The sequence below is a fragment of the Haliotis cracherodii genome, unplaced genomic scaffold (assembly GCF_022045235.1).
Source record: "Haliotis cracherodii isolate W230 unplaced genomic scaffold, xgHalCrac1.p SCAF_26, whole genome shotgun sequence".
Classification (NCBI taxonomy): domain Eukaryota; kingdom Metazoa; phylum Mollusca; class Gastropoda; order Lepetellida; family Haliotidae; genus Haliotis; species Haliotis cracherodii.
In genome coordinates, this window is record NW_027266282.1 from 6,122,873 (window position 1) to 6,140,731 (window position 17,859).

At 42.8% G+C, this 17,859-nt stretch overlaps 1 protein-coding gene across 1 annotated transcript; it reads right to left on the reverse strand.

The window, feature by feature from the left end:
• Nucleotides 1–1,671: 1,671 nt before the first annotated feature.
• LOC139473019 (L-proline trans-4-hydroxylase-like) lies at nt 1,672–15,462 on the reverse strand. The gene is made up of 9 exons (XM_071255524.1): nt 15,395–15,462; nt 13,944–14,022; nt 12,896–12,977; nt 10,876–10,986; nt 9,589–9,680; nt 8,314–8,404; nt 7,893–8,022; nt 5,347–5,498; nt 1,672–1,952 (listed from the first exon to the last, which is right to left on the reverse strand). Exons 1-9 carry the CDS (start codon nt 15,402–15,404, stop codon nt 1,845–1,847), a joined length of 855 nt encoding a protein of 284 aa, XP_071111625.1. The 5' UTR covers nt 15,405–15,462; the 3' UTR covers nt 1,672–1,844.
• Between the last annotated feature and the right edge of the window lie 2,397 nt (nt 15,463–17,859).

Below are 17,859 nucleotides of genomic sequence, written 5' to 3' on the forward strand. Positions count from 1 at the left end.
TAGGGTTAGAGTAGCTTCCCTTTGACAAAGGGCAGTTACTCTAGCGGACTGGATTGCCGCGAAAGGCCAGTAAAAGTAATTGTTGTTTTGCGTATATGTTGCTTCGCCAATGTATAAGAAACAGATTTCACTTGGAACTATATTGGCTACTGTCATTGTCCGACTGACACATCACTTACCCTGTGACGTAATAAATATTAATGCGCGCATTCCAGGAAAACTCGCAATGTTTAGGTAATGTTTGTGAGTGAGGGGAAGCGATTTTCAAGCACAGAATTGAAGAAAGACATTATATGATAAAGAGGTTATCACGCTTGTGTGTTTGGGGATGGTAAATATCCTGTATTAGGAATAAGCACTATGTATTTAGCTCGCCAAGGCTCGCTTAATACAATGTTTATTCCTAATGCATCACATGCATTTGCTTCAAACAAAACGGTGCCGCCCAGTCAAGACGATCTGATCGATAATCAAGATCTATATTGTGATAAAACGAGTCTTACATCGCGAAGTGCATCAAATCACTTGAGCACCTTGATTAAAAACATGAAAAGATTTAGAAAATATTCGTTGACAACGAGTTAGCGGTGCACATGTTTTGCAAATGCTGCAGTCGACCGAAATCTGCGTGAGCAACTTGATTAAAAACATGAAAAGATTGAGAAAATATTCGTTGACAACGAGTTAGCGGTGCACATGTTTTGCAAATGCTGCAGTCGATGGAAATCTGCATGACACTTTACGAACCGGATATCGATTTCGGTGCGCGATTTTGATTGGACTATGCAGAGACTCGTTAGTCCAGCCTAAATGTAACTCCATAATACCAGCCTTGTTCGACAAGGGTGGAAACTGGACTTCTATAGTCAGTTAACTCACTTGCCTCGGGAAGATGCGCCAAAAGCGACATGCCACCTGTCACGCATGTTAAGTCCCAGCTTCATAATATATAGCGACATGGTGGAGTGGATCGATCCTGTTCGCCATGCTTGTGGTTTTGACACAGAGCTCCATCCATGGTACGACCCAGCATATGTAGAGGGCGTCATGGAAAATTTTAGATAAAAAATTCTTTGGAATAGATCCCTATACAACCTCAGATCCAGGCCAACAAAGCTTATCTTGTTCTTTTTGATAATCCAATGACATCATTTATATGATTGAATTCTCTGTCCCTTTTGACACTAATGTGATTGACAAGATTCAGGAAAAACAGCAAATATGCGGTACTCGCTTACGAAATGTCACGCTTGCATCACAAGTACCAAGTTGTCCGACTCCCCATTGTTCTCGGTGCCTTAGGTTTGGTACTTCCCAATCTGTTGGCTGAAATTGGGAGAGTACCCGGGTTTGCTACCAGGAATACAGCCCTTCTGACAATCTGGGTAATGCAGAAGGCTGCAGTGTTGGGGAGACTTCACATTCTCGGAAAAGTTCTGGGTAGGTTTGACTAGGCAGCGCTTCCTGGGAGAAGTCCCATTTGCTGTCTGGGCTGCAGGTAGAGGGGGCAAGAACCCTGAGCTGATGATGAGCCTAACCAGCCTGACTGTGCCAGGATCACCAAAACCCTCTTTGCTTCGACGACGACGATGACGACGATGATGATGATGATGGTGATGATGATGATTAAACATTAAAAAAAACCTTCTGGTGACAAGATATATATGCGTCTTCTGTTTATTTATGCGATAGTCACTGTTCGCTATCACATAGCTACGAAATCGAACTCAGATGCTAAGTTATGACCCGACATTCACAATAGATTAGAACAACATAGTTTGAACGTCACTGTGACTTGAGCTCTTTGCGTCCTGTGCCTTGACCTTGACCTTGACCTAGACCTTCTACTGTTCTGCAACTTTGACCGTTTTGTCCTTCCGGAGGTCAACAAAATTTTTGCCCGTAACGTCGGTGAAGTTGCTGTTGCAGTCTCGGATGGCGCTGTTGGGAACCTGAAACACCCCCATCACGACATGACTTAACACCATTGAATTCTCCACCTACGATATTGAGATTGTTGTTTGTTGTAACGCTACTTTCAACAGTATTCCAGTTATATGACGGCGTGTCAACGTTATGTGGGAGGAAAGCCCGAAGTGATGCAGATCTAAGACGTTTAGTACTTTGGTGAAACCCACGAGCACGGACATAGCGGTGACAAGAAGAAAAAGGACAAAAATTGACGCAAAAAGTGATTAACGTTTATATAGAATTCAGTGATGACACCAGGTGTTCGCCAAAAGGGCAAGCCTGTCCTACTCTACCTGTAGTACCCGCCACACAATTTGCGTGGAAAGGTAAGTTTGTTTCCTAACTAAGTAATCCCTGCTAATAAAAGAGCCCATTGTAAGATTTCGACTTCATGTATATCCCAAGCATATGTTTATAAACCACCATCAAATAGTGACAGGACCAGGTGTTCGCTAAAATATGAGTGTATCCCGCCTCATCTGTGGCACCCGTCACAAACACATGCAAAGGCAAGTCAAGTGTTTATCTGAAAAAATACGTGACCATTTTACAAACCAACTGCTGCGTCTTTTAGTGAGTGAGTGAGTGAGTGAGTGTGGTTTTGCGCCGCTTTTAGCAGTATTCCAGCAATATCACGGCGGGGGACACCGGAAAATGGGCTTCACAAATTTAACCCATGTCGGAAATCGGACCGGGCCTTCGACGTGATGCGCCTCTTAGAGATGGGGTAGGGTGCAGGCAGCGTTGATGCGACAGCGCCAGGCGATCAGCAACTGTCAAGTACTTCCTTGCGCAGCTTAGAATACCTTGGGTGCTGGTGTTCATACCTTGTTCAGTTAAATGTACTGTGGGTACCCGTGTTCATACCTTGTTTAGTTTAGTGTACTGTGGGTGCTGGTGTTCATACCTTGTTAAGTTTAGTGTACTGTTGGTAATCGTGTTCATACCTTGTTCAGTTTAGTGTACTGTTGGTAATCGTGTTCATACCTTGTTCAGTTTAGTGTAGTGTTGGTGTTCGTGTTCATACCTTGTTTAGTTTAGTGTACTGTGGGTACTCGTGTCATACCTTGTTCAGTTAGTGTACTGTGGATACTCGTGGTCATTGCTTGTTCAGCTTAGTGTTCTGCGGGTACTCGTGTTCATACCTTGTTCAGTTTAGTATATAGTGGGTACTCGTGTTCATACCTTGTTTAGTTTAGTGTACTGTGGGTACTCGTGTTCATACCTTGTTTAGTTTCGTGTACTGTGGGTACTCGTGTCATACCTTGTTCAGTTAGTGTACTGTGGATACTCGTGTTCATTCCTTGTTCAGTTTAGTGTTCTGCGGGTACTCGTGTTCATACCTTGTTCAGTTTAGTGTACTGCTTGTACCCGTGTTCATACCTTGTTCAGTTTAGTGTACTGCTTGTACCCGTGTTCATACCTTGTTCAGTTTAGTGTACTGCTTGTACCCGTGTTCATACCTTGTTTAGTTTAGTGTACTGTGGATGCTGGTGTTCATACCTTGTTTAGTTTAGTGTACTGCAGGTACTCGTCTTCATACCTTGTTCAGTTTAGTGTACTGTTGGTAATCGTGTTCATACCTTGTTCAGTTTAGTGTACTGTTGGTAATCGTGTTCATACCTTGTTCAGTTTGGTGTAGTGTTGGTGTTCGTGTTCATACCTTGTTTAGTTTAGTGTACTGCTTGTACTTGTGTCCATACCTTGTTCAGTTTAGTGTACTGTTGGTAATCGTGTTCATACCTTGTTCAGTTTAGTGTACTGTTGGTAATCGTGTTCATACCTTGTTCAGTTTAGTGTACTGTTGGTAATCGTGTTCATACCTAGTTTAGTTTCGTGTACCATTGGTAATCGTGTTCATACCTTGTTCAGTTTAGTGTATTGTTGGTACTCGTGTTCATACCTTGTTCAGTTTAGTGTAGTGTTTGTGTTCGTGTTCATACCTTGTTTAGTTTAGTGTACTGTGGGTACTCGTGTTCATACCTTGTTTAGTTTCGTGTACTGTGGGTACTCGTGTCATACCTTGTTCAGTTAGTGAACTGTGGATACTCGTGGTCATTCCTTGTTCAGTTTAGTGTTCTGCGGGTACTCGTGTTCATACCTTGTTCAGTTTAGTATATAGTGGGTACTCGTGTTCATACCTTGTTCAGTTTAGTGTACTGTTGGTACTCGTGTTCATACCTTGTTTAGTTTCGTGTACTGTGGGTACTCGTGTCATACCTTGTTCAGTTAGTGTACTGTGGATACTCGTGTTCATTCCTTGTTCAGTTTAGTGTTCTGCGGGTACTCGTGTTCATACCTTGTTTAGTTTAGTGTACTGCTTGTACCCGTGTTCATACCTTGTTTAGTTTAGTGTACTGCTTGTACCCGTGTTCATACCTTGTTCAGTTTAGTGTACTGCTTGTACCCGTGTTCATACCTTGTTTAGTTTAGTGTACTGTGGATGCTGGTGTTCATACCTTGTTTAGTTTAGTGTACTGCAGGTACTCGTCTTCATACCTTGTTTAGTTTAGTGTACTGCTTGTACCCGTGTCCATACCTTGTTCAGTTTAGTGTACTGTTGGTAATCGTGTTCATACCTTGTTCAGTTTAGTGTACTGTTGGTGATCGTGTTCATACCTTGTTCAGTTTGGTGTAGTGTTGGTGTTCGTGTTCATACCTTGTTAAGTTTAGTGTACTGCTTGTACTCGTGTCCATACCTTGTTCAGTTTAGTGTACTGTTGGTAATCGTGTTCATACCTTGTTCAGTTTAGTGTACTGTTGGTAATCGTGTTCATACCTTGTTCAGTTTGGTGTAGTGTTGGTGTTCGTGTTCATACCTTGTTTAGTTTAGTGTACTGTGGGTACTCGTGTTCATACCTTGTTTAGTTTCGTGTACCGTTGGTAATCGTGTTCATACCTTGTTCAGTTTAGTGTACTGTTGGTACTCGTGTTCATACCTTGTTCAGTTTAGTGTAGTGTTGGTGTTCGTGTTCATACCTTGTTTAGTTTAGTGTACTGTGGGTACTCGTGTTCATACCTTGTTTAGTTTCGTGTACTGTGGGTACTCGTGTCATACCTTGTTCAGTTAGTGTACTGTGGATACTCGTGGTCATTGCTTGTTCAGCTTAGTGTTCTGCGGGTACTCGTGTTCATACCTTGTTCAGTTTAGTATATAGTGGGTACTCGTGTTCATACCTTGTTCAGTTTAGTGTACTGTTGGTACTCGTGTTCATACCTTGTTTAGTTTCGTGTACTGTGGGTACTCGTGTCATACCTTGTTCAGTTAGTGTACTGTGGATACTCGTGTTCATTCCTTGTTCAGTTTAGTGTTCTGCGGGTACTCGTGTTCATACCTTGTTCAGTTTAGTGTACTGCGGGTACTCATGTTCATACCTTGTTCAGTTTAGTGTACTGTGGGTACTCGTGTTCATACACCGGGTTGTTGGTGGCCTTGTTGAAGGCACAGATGAGTACCCAGCGTCTCATGTTGCTGTTGTTGATGCCGCTGCTGTGTAGAAGGTTGCAGTGGAAGAAGAGGGCGTCACCTAGAAATAACGCACACATGTAAAACAGCCCGTTACTCAGGCCGGTATAACAAGTTGCCTAACCATGAAGTCATGTGTGTTGAGATTTGCCTCCATCAACCGTCGGAATGAGGAGTGTCCGTACTAACGAGATTTTACTTTATATGTTGTGTTAAAGAAATCTCTTTATATTTACAGAATGAGATTAATCGGTAGTTGTCCAGATTAGACTGTTATCTTATTAATTAATCGGGAAAGTAACATGTTCATCGCCGTTTTGAGTGATTGAGTGAATATTAAATATTAGTCAGTATTATCACATCAAACAAACAACGTTGATCTTGTGAATCCGGTGAAGAGCAGCGTTAGAATTGATCTTCAGCAGCCCATGCTTGTCGTACGAGGCAACTAACGGGATCGGGTGGTCAGGCTCGCTGACTTGGTTGATGCATGTCATCGCTTCCCAGTTGAGTAGACCGATGCTCATGATGTCAATCACTAGATATCCTGGTTCAGACTCGATAATTTATAGACCGCCGTTATACAGCTGGAATATTGCTGAGTGCTGCGTTAAACAACACACAAAGTAAAGTTAATGTGGTAAAGCGAATTTAGGCCAGAGAAAATCCCAATTATTTATAACATGAAACAGATCCACTCTGACTGGAACGATAACACATAATCTGTCAGGCTACATAATAATGTTACGCCGCAGTCAGAAATATTCCATCTATGTCACTGTGGCTGGGGCGGGAACAATCTCATTAAAATCAGATCTTAGTTTTCGCTACCGCTAAACAAAGATCTGAGGTAATCCCATTAAGGGTCACGTCAGAAGGACCTTTCGCAAACTTTGACCGACCAATGAAATGACTGACAAGAAATCGACATTAGCCAATCAGAAGGCAGCTTTCTCGAGCGTTACGACACTTGTTTGAAACTGGCGACTTCGAAACATATTTTGACGTATTCTCGATTGAAAAAAATTAAAACTGATAAAAAGAACATTCTGGAATGGCTTATAGATGACCTAGAATGTATGGTTATAATCATAAAACCCGCAACTGTCGTTCGGAATACCCTCTGTTAAATATTTCGAGGTTGCATGATTAGAAAACACATTCCGACTGTCACTTTAATGATCTGTAAGCGACGGTCTGATTGGTTGGATGAAAGTTCCTTCTGACGTGACCCGTAATGGGGTGTCCTCAGATCTATGTTTAGCGATAGCGAGAACTAAGATCTGATTTTAATAAGACTGGAACGGGAAACGTGTGATTGATATTACGACCAGCATTCGACGCCGTCGGGGTACGATGACACGCAATCAAGCAAGTCCCTGAGCCTGACCATGCATGTGTTGAAGACCTATGCAATCATATATGTAACCATCCAATACTCTTTCATAAGCTCTAACGAAAATGACTACATACGATCAGTATCGTACACTAACTAGGGCCCAGACAGGCGGCGTGGTATGTAACCATTCAATCCCATTAGCATTCTGGGGGCACGGGTGGCCCAGTCGTCTAAGGCGACGCGATTCGCTGTGCAGAGTTGCGTCCCTTGGGCACGCCAGAAACCTATGATTGTGGGTTCGAATCCCGGTTCGACCCGATTATCTTTCTAGGTTTGCTTGGTTTTGTTTCACTGAAGTGGTAAACGTCTGAGACCTGCATCACTTCGGGTTTTTCTCCCACATTAAGCTGACACGCCGTGATATGACTGGAATACTGTTAAAAGCGGCGTTAAACCCAACTCACTCACTCATTAGTTTTCTAACTGTTTGATTGGCATTCTAGACGTTGGTGAGAAACTAAGAAAACCTACACATTTATGGATAACGATTTCTGGTTTATTGAATGTAGGAACGTTTCGGTGTATACACGTACACCATTATCAAACTGGAGTCACAATAACCAAGTGTCGAGAGGTATATATGCATGACATGGTGTGATGAGCACTGGATTAAGATTGACCACAATAGTAAGGATATGGATTAAAAGGATTAAACAGTTGTACATCTAGCTTCATCACCTGTGTGCTTCTTTACCTGTGTGCTATTTGTTATCATTACTTTACATCTGGCTTCATTAATTCATCTTCCCGAGGCAAGAGAGTTAACTGACTTTAAAAGTCAAGTTTCCACCCTTGCCGAACTAGGCTGGAATTCCTGGGTTCGATCGTAGCGCCACCAGTGGCTATTACGAGTTATGTCCTTTCCATGCCTCTCCTATTGACCAATCAGATTCAACCAAAGCGTTGGCTCGTTACGCCGAAGACCCGGGTTCGATTCCCGACATGGGTACATTGTGTGAAGCCCATTGCTGTTGTCCCCCGCCGTGATATTGCTGGAATATTGCTAAAAGCGGCGTAAAACTATACTCACTCACTCACTCTTCACATGCTTATCACCTGGTTCCATCTCCACATATCTGTGCGTGCACTTCTTCCTGATTTCCGCAACCCTCTCAACATCAGCACCCGTCTGGCCCCCCACCATCAGATGCTCGACACGCCCACATCGATGGGACCCCTCCAGGATCTGACGTTGACAGAAATAAAGACAACGATTAAGAAATATCACTTGCTCTATAGGTTTTATTACACCCAATCAGAATCAGTCGTTCAACAAGCAGTTTTTGTATGCAGCCTTCAGTGCAAATTAAATCATCTGTGATTGGATAATTTTGTGGAAGATTTTTATGTTTTTGAAATGCACGTCCATCAAGTAATTAAAACTGACCATGTCTTTTTCAACATGGCTAATAAGGCTTTGGCTCATATTTCATATCCAGCCAAGAGTAATATCTTCACGGAAGCATATATATCTTACTTCTAGGCAGCCATTTTCTTTCACAGAACGGTCAACCGGAAGGAAGACACTGAGCATGTCAGGAAATAGGCAGCAGTTTTTGTACCAGTAGCTGAAAACAGGAAGAGTATTTTTAAAACGCCCCATCATCAATATCACAGCTAGAGTACGGTGGCCTGTGAAAACACAAGTTAGGGAGTATGATTTTACGCCGCTTTTGATAACATTTCACAATATCACGGTAGGGAAAACCACAATCTCATTAAAATCAGATCCTAGTTCTCGCTACCGCTAAACAAAGATCTGAGGACATCCCATTACGGGTCATGTCATACCGACCTTGCGCGAACTTTGATCGACCAATGGAATGACTGATGAGACGTCGACATTAGCCAATCAGAAGGCAGCTTACTCGTGCATTACGGCACTAATTTCAAATTGGCGACTACGTATACGCTTCGAAACATATTTTGACAAATTCTCGATTAAAAATTTGAAACCTGAATAAAAGAACATTCTGGAATGGCTAATAGATGGTCTAGATTGAATGGATTCAGTCGTTAACCCCGTAACTATCGTTCGGAATACCCCGTGTAAAAAGTTTTCAGGGTTGCATGATAAGAAATCACATTCCGACTGTCACTTTCATGATCTGGTAAGCGCCGCTCTGAATGGTCGGGTGAAAGGTCGTTCTGACGTTACCCCTAATTGGATGTCCTCAGATCTTTGTTTAGCGGTAGCGAGAACTAACATCTGATTTTAATGAGATTGGGAAAACGGACAATTTGGCGTCGCTCATTGCATTCATTTGGGGAATCGAACCCTGGTCTTTGGCGTAAAGAGCGAACAGTTAAATCACAAGGCTCCCCATCGTCCTTGTTTAAACACCAACAGGTCCAGTGGTTAATAGCATGAGCGAAATATGATGAAACAGGTCGTGAGTGACTGAGCTGGTTACGACGCTTCTAACGTATTATATCGCAAAATGTATCATAATGTTAAAGAATGAAAAAGAGATGCGTGTCGTTGGCGTTTACCATTTTCGTTACACTGACGAGTAGGGTTCAGTGCTGAATAGACCCAAAATAAAAATCTGGGCGAAAATTGGATTCGAACCCACAATTGGAGGATCCCGGAAACCAAGGGATGCAACTCTCAACAACACGATTCGGTGCTTTTGGCACCTCGATCGACAATAAAAGTAAACGTAAGTTGATATCATGATAGGAACGAATTTTTGTAATTCCAAGTCACGAAAAAGGGAAAATAATAAATAATAAAATCATAAATATTTACCCATAGTCTTGATGCCAGAGGAACTTGCCTCCAGTCAGGGGTTCCTTCATCATCAGCTTGCAGTGATAGATGTAGCTTTCCCCTCCCAGCAGCTGGATGAAGAAGAAAATAACAGCAACACATAACCATCGTGTCTGTTCTTGGCTACAGGGGGCACGGGTGTCCCAGTCGTTTAAGGCGCCGCGTTTCGCTGTGCAGAGTTGCGTCCCTTGGGCACGCCAAAAACCTATGATTGTGGGTTCGAATCCCGGTTCGCCCCGATTATGTTTCTAGGTTTTATCAGCACCATACCCGTGCTCGTGGGTTTCACCGAAGTAGTAAACGTCTGAGATATGCATCACTTTGGGCTTTCCTCCGACATTAAGCTGACACGCCGCGCTATAACTGGAATACTAATAAAAGCGGCGTTAAACCCAACTCACTCACTCACTCTTGGCTGCAACCTTTTTTCCATGGTCTAGTGGATACAACGTCTAACCGGAGAGCGGAATATCAGGGGTTCGATCCCGGTCGCGTCATACCAAAGACGTTAAATGATGGTACTTGTGTACTCTTCATTGTCTTTAAGTTCTAAAAGCTCTTCAGATGCTCAGTCGTTTATTGTATGGAACATGAAGACAAATATTTTTCTGAAACCAGAGGAATGAATGGAGGGGCTGATTTGGAATTGTGACCCAGGAGTAACGAAGTGATAGGTAGGTACAGTAAACTACGTTTATAACGAACACGCTTATAACGAACTGACCGATATAACCAACTTATTTTTTACTCCCGGCAATTTGTTGTATATATGCTGTGTTTATGCTTATAACGAACTACCGTAACGGTTATTACGAACTAAAATTAGTGGTCCCTTTGTGTTCGTTATAACCATAGTTCGCTGCACATAATCTCCTCGCGGGCATGACCTTATTGAAACATTCATCGAATTGTTGCGTATGGGTTCAGTGTGTTTGTTTGATTGTTGTTTAACGTCGCACTCAGCAATATATTCAAGCGAAATGACGGCGGTCTGTCAATAATCGAGTCTGGACCAGACAATCCTGTGATTGATATCATGAGCACCGATCCACAAAAATGGAATACGATGACATGCATCAACCAAGACAACGAGCCTGACCAACCGATCCCGTTAGTCGCCTCTTACGACAAGAAGGGTCGTCTTTTACAGCAAGCTTGGGTTGCTGAAGACCTATTATATCTCGGAGCTTCACGGGTCCGTAAGGGTTCGACGCGGGTGCGCACACATACACGCACCGATGCCTGTCATAAGACGAATAAAATTACCTTGTCACTGAACCCAGCCACTTTATCACACCGCGTGACCATTCCTGTGACGTCATTTCCGGGATGACGCCATATGGCCAGTTTGCTTGACCTGTCGTCACCGTCTGAAACCTTGAAATATACAGGGTCAGCAGATGCTTAACAATGGTTAATCAGTTAACATATAGGATGTCAGAGGCTAAACATGGGTGAAACGTAATGATTAACGAGGTTTGTTTGCTTGTTTGTTTGTTGTTTAACGCCGCACTCAGCAATATTCCAGCTATATGACGGCGGTTTGTAAAATAATCGAGTCTGGACCAGACAATCCAGTGATTGACATCATGTGCATCGATCCACGCAAGTGGGATGGATGACATGCATCAAACCAAGTCAGCGAGCCTGACCACCCGATCCCGTTAGTCGCCTTTTACGACAAGCATAGTCGCCTTTTACGGCAAACATGGGTTGCTGAACACCTATTCTACTTTAGAGTTAACACAGGGTGAAAATAAGTAGCATAGGGTTGCTAGAGGTAATGTAGGGTCCATAAGGCGAAAAAGGGTTAACAAACGTTAACATTGGGCTAAGGGAGGAAAACATAGGGTTAAAAAAGGTAAACATATAGAGCTAACGGAGGTAAACAAAACAAATAAACAAACTCACTCACAATCAAAACTCGCTCCCACCCGCCGACACACTCACTCACTCACCAACTGACACACCCACTCATCCATCCAACCACTCACTCACCATCTAACCAAATACTCACTTATCCACGTAAAACACCCGTAAAACACTCAATTACCCGCCCTTTTGCCAACCCATCCACCAACCAGATCACCCGCCCACCCACTCACTCACCCGCCCGCCCATCAGACCACTAACCCAAACACCCACCAACTCACATAACCACCCACCTACTCACTTAACCACCCACTCACTCAACCACCCAAACATAACTCACTTAACAACCCACCCATTCACATAACCATCCACCCAACCTCTCACCCTCATATAACCATCCACCCACCCACTCACCCTCATATGACCATCCACCCACCCACCTACCCACTCATAAAACCATCCACCCACCCACCCACCTACTCTCTCATATAACCATCCACCCAACCTCTCACCCTCATATAACCATCCACCCACCCACTCACCCTCACATGAACATCCACCCACCCACCTACCCACTCATAAAACCTTCACCCACCCACCCACCTACTCTCATATAACCATCCACCCACCTTCTCACCCACTCATATAACCATCCACCCACCCTCTCATATAACCATCCACCCACCCTCTCACCCACTCATATAACCATCCACCCACCCACTCATATAACCATCCACCCACCCACTCATATATAACCATCCATCCACCCACTCACCCTCATATAACCATCCACCCACCCACTCATATAACCATCCGCCTGCCCACTCACTCACATAACCACCTACCCACGAACCCCAAACAACCACTCACTCACTTAACCACCCACCTACCCACTCATATAACCATGCACCCACCCACTCACCCACTCGTATAACCATCCACCCACCCACTCACTTAACCACCTACCCACTAACCCAAACAACCATCCACTTAACCACCCACCTCCCCACTCATTATGTCCGGAGTTAAGGCAGGGGATCCGAAACACTTTAAATCAAATTTACATTTTAAAACTGTCATGTCCTCTGAGTAAGTTTCAGTATATACCCCTCCAGACGTCTCCCCCCTTGCGGGGTCTCGGGTAGCCCAGTCATCTAAGGCGCCGCGATTCGCTGGGCATAGATTGCGTCCCTTGGGCACGCCAGAAACCTATGATCGTGGGTTCGAATCCCGGTTCGCCCCGATTACGTTTGTCAGCACCATACCCGTGCTCGTGAGTTTCACCGAAATGGTAAACGTCTGAGACCTGCAACATTTCGGGCTTTCCTCCCACTTTAAGCTGACACGCCGCGATATAACTGGAATACTGTTAAAAGAGGCGTTAAACCCAACCTACTCACTCACTCACTCTTACCCCTTGTGAATGCTTGGTAAATGCATCCGATTCTTCCACGGACTTCTTGAGATGTGCCGTTTCCTCAGAGTCCAAAAGTCCTCTGAATTGAGGGTATAGTGTTTCAACAGATAAAACTTGAAACATAGCTATAATAGTACCATATGCCGCATGTAGACCATGTTGGTCAATATTGAAATTTCTCTTTTCACATACAAAGTTCTGTGACATAAAAGAGTACCTCCTCTGGGGTCTAGCATCTTCCTGGGGCAAGAGAGTTAACTGACTATAAAAGTCCAGTTTCCACCCTTGCCGGACTAGGCTGGTATTATGGAGTTACATTTTGGCTGGACTAAAGAGTCTATGCATAGTCCAATCAAAATCGCGCAACGAAATCGAAATCCGGTCAGTAAACTGTCGTGTAGATTTTGGCCGATTGCAGGATTTGCAAAGCACGTACAGTGCCACCTTGTGGCCTTATATGACATGACATGAAACAGTTTTCAATGCCTTTGTACAACGACAACATGTGACTATCGAGCTTCAAAATTTCATATTTGTATCTATGATATTAAATTCAATATATAAATTTACTAAAAATCTTCCTGTGCGTTTCATTTTTTGAAGAGTGTATATCGTTATCCCAACGAAGCTTTGAGAAGAACAGTTAAACCCGGCGCCGCATTGATTAACAAATTACCATTTGTTTGCCTTATGTACAGGTGAGTTAATTCCCTTGGAACACAATCGATTAGAAAATAACAACCCAAGATATCTATAATAAGCCGATGTTTTGACATAGATATATGTATTTGTTCAATACCAGTGAAGATCCTGGTCTTCATCAACCCATGCTTGTCGTATGTTTTAAGAGGCGACTAACGGGATCGGGTGGTCAGGCTCGCTGACTTGGTTGATGGAAGTCATCGTATGCCAATTGCGTGAAAAGATGCTCATGATGTCAACCATTGGATTGTCTAGTCCAGACTCGATCATTTACAGATCGCCGTCATACCGCTGATATATTGCTTAGTGGCGCGTTAGACAACAAACCAAACAAAAACACTACCTGATAAGAATATAGCCATGTTCATCATAGACCCTTTTCACGTCGTCAGTGACATCAAACGCCTCATCGTACTGGAATTCTGAGAAAAACGTTTATGTGTTAAATACAATTGTCACGTCTGCCCATTTCTCACGAGAGGTATTTATGGAGCCGCAATGCGCTGTGCAGAGTTCCGTCCCTTATACGTACTAGGATCCGAGGTTCATTATATAATAATGATGATGATGATGATGATGATGATGATGATGATCATGATCATGATGACAATGTCAACAAGGTCACATACATGTAATAGGCTCTAGGGTCGGAGGGGTAGCCTCGTGGTTAAAGCGTTCGCTCGTCACGCCGGTTCGATTCCCGTCATGGGTACAATGTGTGAAGCCCATTTCTGGTGTCCCCCGCCGTGATACTGCTCGGATACTGCTACTATATATGTAGCACTAGGAGCTGGCGTGTATATCAAAAGATATTCGTCATAAACACAACAACGGATACCATGTCGGGAATGGACTCGTGCATTCGGCATAACAAGACAACGCAGAAAACAAGGCTAACAAGATATCTATATATATCTAGAGTGTCAAGGGCTTCGGTATTTCCACACACTGAAGTACATGTAGTTCTTGAGGCAAGTGCTTCGATCCTAACATGACTCTGACCACCCACAGTGAATTGGCGTCAGGGAGGATGAGATGGAGATTGTGAACCTTCTAGCCCAGATTTGGTTATATACTCCCCAGGGAGCTGAGAATGGAAAACGAGTGCGCATTGATCGAAAGACCGGGGTAATAATGCAAAACTTTGAACATGCATTGAGTGTATGGAGGCTAACGTAGTAGTCGTCGTAATGGTAGTAGAAGTAGTTGTAGTGGTTGTGGTAACAACAGTAGTAGTAGCATCAGCAGTAGTAATAGTAGTAGTAGTTGTGGTTATAGTAGTAGTAGTAGTAGTAGTAGTAGTAGTAGTAGTAGTGGTAGTAGTTTCGGTAGTGTTAGTAGTAGTTTGTTTGTTGTTTAACGTCGAACTCAGCAATATTCTAGCTTTGACGGCGGTCTGTAAATAATCTAGTTTGGACCAGACAGTCCAGTGATAGACTGAGCATCGATCCACGCAATTGGGATACGATGAAATGTATCAACCAAGTCAGCGAGCCTGACCACCCGATCATCTTACGACGACGTAGTAGTAGTAGTAGTAGTAGTAGTAGTAGTAGTAGTGGTGGTGGTGGTGGTAGTAGTAGTAGTCTATTTTACAGCAAACCTTCCACGTTTGACAGAGTTTCTGCATAAACGTCTATGCACCGCTTCGTCTTCCTCTAACAAAGCTGTCAAGAAATATTTGATATATTGTTCATCGAGTCACTTATCAACTGCACTAACGACATTCATATTTCAGTTCATTCAACATACGCAGTTCACTGAATCTCATAAACTAAAAAGCGTTTCACGTACCTGCCGACATGGTCAATGAAGGTTAAAACTCACACAACAGCAAAATGATCCACCTGAATTGGGGGTCAAGGACAAGTTTAGGACACATAAAAAATATGTGACAACCATAAGATAAGGGACCTTATGGGTAAAAAATCAACTTTTGACTTATATTTTAAAACAAAAGTATCTTAAGGCCAAAAAAGTACAATTTATAAGTTTAAATTCATACTTATTACAGATACATTTGGCATCAAACATTTGGACTCATTTTCTACAAAGTCCCATTTTCGGACTTATGACTGTATATGTAATAATTACAGTTTTAAGATATGCTGTCTGATTAATTGAAAGCCGACATGTATGCTGAAATGCTTTGAAATTATGTTTTTATTACATTACGAACTAACGAGAGAAAAAACGATATTTTTGTACCACACATGGCATTTTCGACGGAAGTAAGTTGACGTCAAACGTCTTTCTTATGACGTCACAGCACGTTTGCATCCTTGCTCCCATAGGGTCCCTTTTCTCCTGGTGGGTCACATCATGGGCGGATACAGAGGGTGGGGTGTGTGTGTGTGTGTGTGTGTGGGGGGGGGGGGGGGGGGGGGGGGGTTGCGCACACCCCCCCCCCTTTTTATTTTGAAAAAAATCTTTATTTCTGCATAAATTACCACCAAAGACAATAAATAGATCTTAATTGTGCAGCCCCCCTTTTCAAAAAAGCTGTATCCGCCCATGTACATATATCGTTTTTTGTCATCGAGCAAAATAATTAGTCCTATTTGTTGTTTTTCTTTGCTTGCTAATAAAAGACACAAACAATGTCGTGAAAAACATGAGATATAAACATTATGTACAGCCTCTTTAAGGATGTTGATAAAATGCACAAGCTTTAAAATACTAACCCCTATTTAAATGATTATGACTGTATAAATAGAATCCATTTTATGCACAAGTGGGTTTCCCCGTATATTCTCACAATCGAATAACGTCGATTGCCTGTACTTATTTTCCCAATACCGATTGTCATATCTCTCCAAGTTTTGGACGCGATCGTTCGGCCTTCGCGTTTATCTGCGTTGCCCTGGTACATCTATGGGGAACGAATCACTTGACACTCCCCTCTCAAAACAACGTCGTCAAACATACGACGTCATCATGTTTCGGGCCCATGTTCGAATCTCCAGAAATGACGTCATAAAAGATTTTTTTTTTTTCGTGAAATAAACCACGCTTCGTTCTTAGTTGTTCGTTGCGATTTATCTCGTAGCTATCGTATATATTCTAATAAAGGTTATCCTCTATCAATACTCCTTAATAACCTCGCTCTCGGTTGGTAATCTGAATTTAAGGTGAATAGTTAAAAAAAACGTCATAAATATGAATATTATTTGACCTACTTTGACATTTACTTTCAAGAAATGATGAGAAACAGGAATTTGTTTCTGTGGCCTAACGAGAGACAGTGGGACAATAGACACGTGTTACGTTATCGTGTTGACGGCTATCTTTTTACAGTAAGACCACCGCATGATGAAACCGTGTCCTCGTGACAACATCCATATTATGTGCTCTTGCACGTTTGGTTCAACTGTATATGAAATTGTAACTCTAGACCTTGACAGCCATATTTGGTAATAGATAGGGAACGAGTTACAGTTTCTAACAACCGTATTGTTTTCGCGACTGTTCCTGACCATCTAGGTCAAACAACATATCATTTGTTCAGTCAGTTCATGACAATCATCCCGCGGAGATTCGAGTTAGTGAGTGAGTGAGTGAGGTTTTACGCCGCTTTTAGCAATATTCCAGCAATATCACGGCGGGGGACAACAGAAATGGGCTTCACAAATTGTAACCATGTCGGGAATCGAACCCGGGTCTTCGGCGTGACGAGCGAACGCTTTAACCATGAGGCTACCCGACCGCCCCAGAATCGAGTTCGAATTTGGTTTTCAGCAGCCCGTGCTTGTCGTAGTTTACGTACAGTCGAACATAATTATACATACACTCGTTGTATCGAACTTGGATGTCTCAAATACCGAAATATATACATGAAGAAAATGAAGCGGGGATAATATATTTCTAATTCAGTTGGCTATTTCACAATTATTGAACGATGTTCTGACTTTGCCAATCCCAGCAGTATGTCCGATTCATGTTTCATGTGTGTTTTCTCTCAATACACATTAGAGGATATCATGTTTAAATCATTCTTCTCAAACTTTGAGGATGGAGAAGTAAAAGTATTAACGATCACCGCTCGCACAGTTTGCAAAAAGAAGCAGGCTTTTGATCGATGCCACGGTCAATACAGATTCAGTTCAAATTGACTACGTTGGCATTACAGATCCGAACTAATTACAGCTTCATTTATGTCATTTCAAATTTTCTCTCTCTCTCTCTCTCTCTCTCTCTCTCTCTCTCTCTCTCTCTCTCTCTCTCTCTCTCTCTCTCACACACACACATTACGTTCCGAA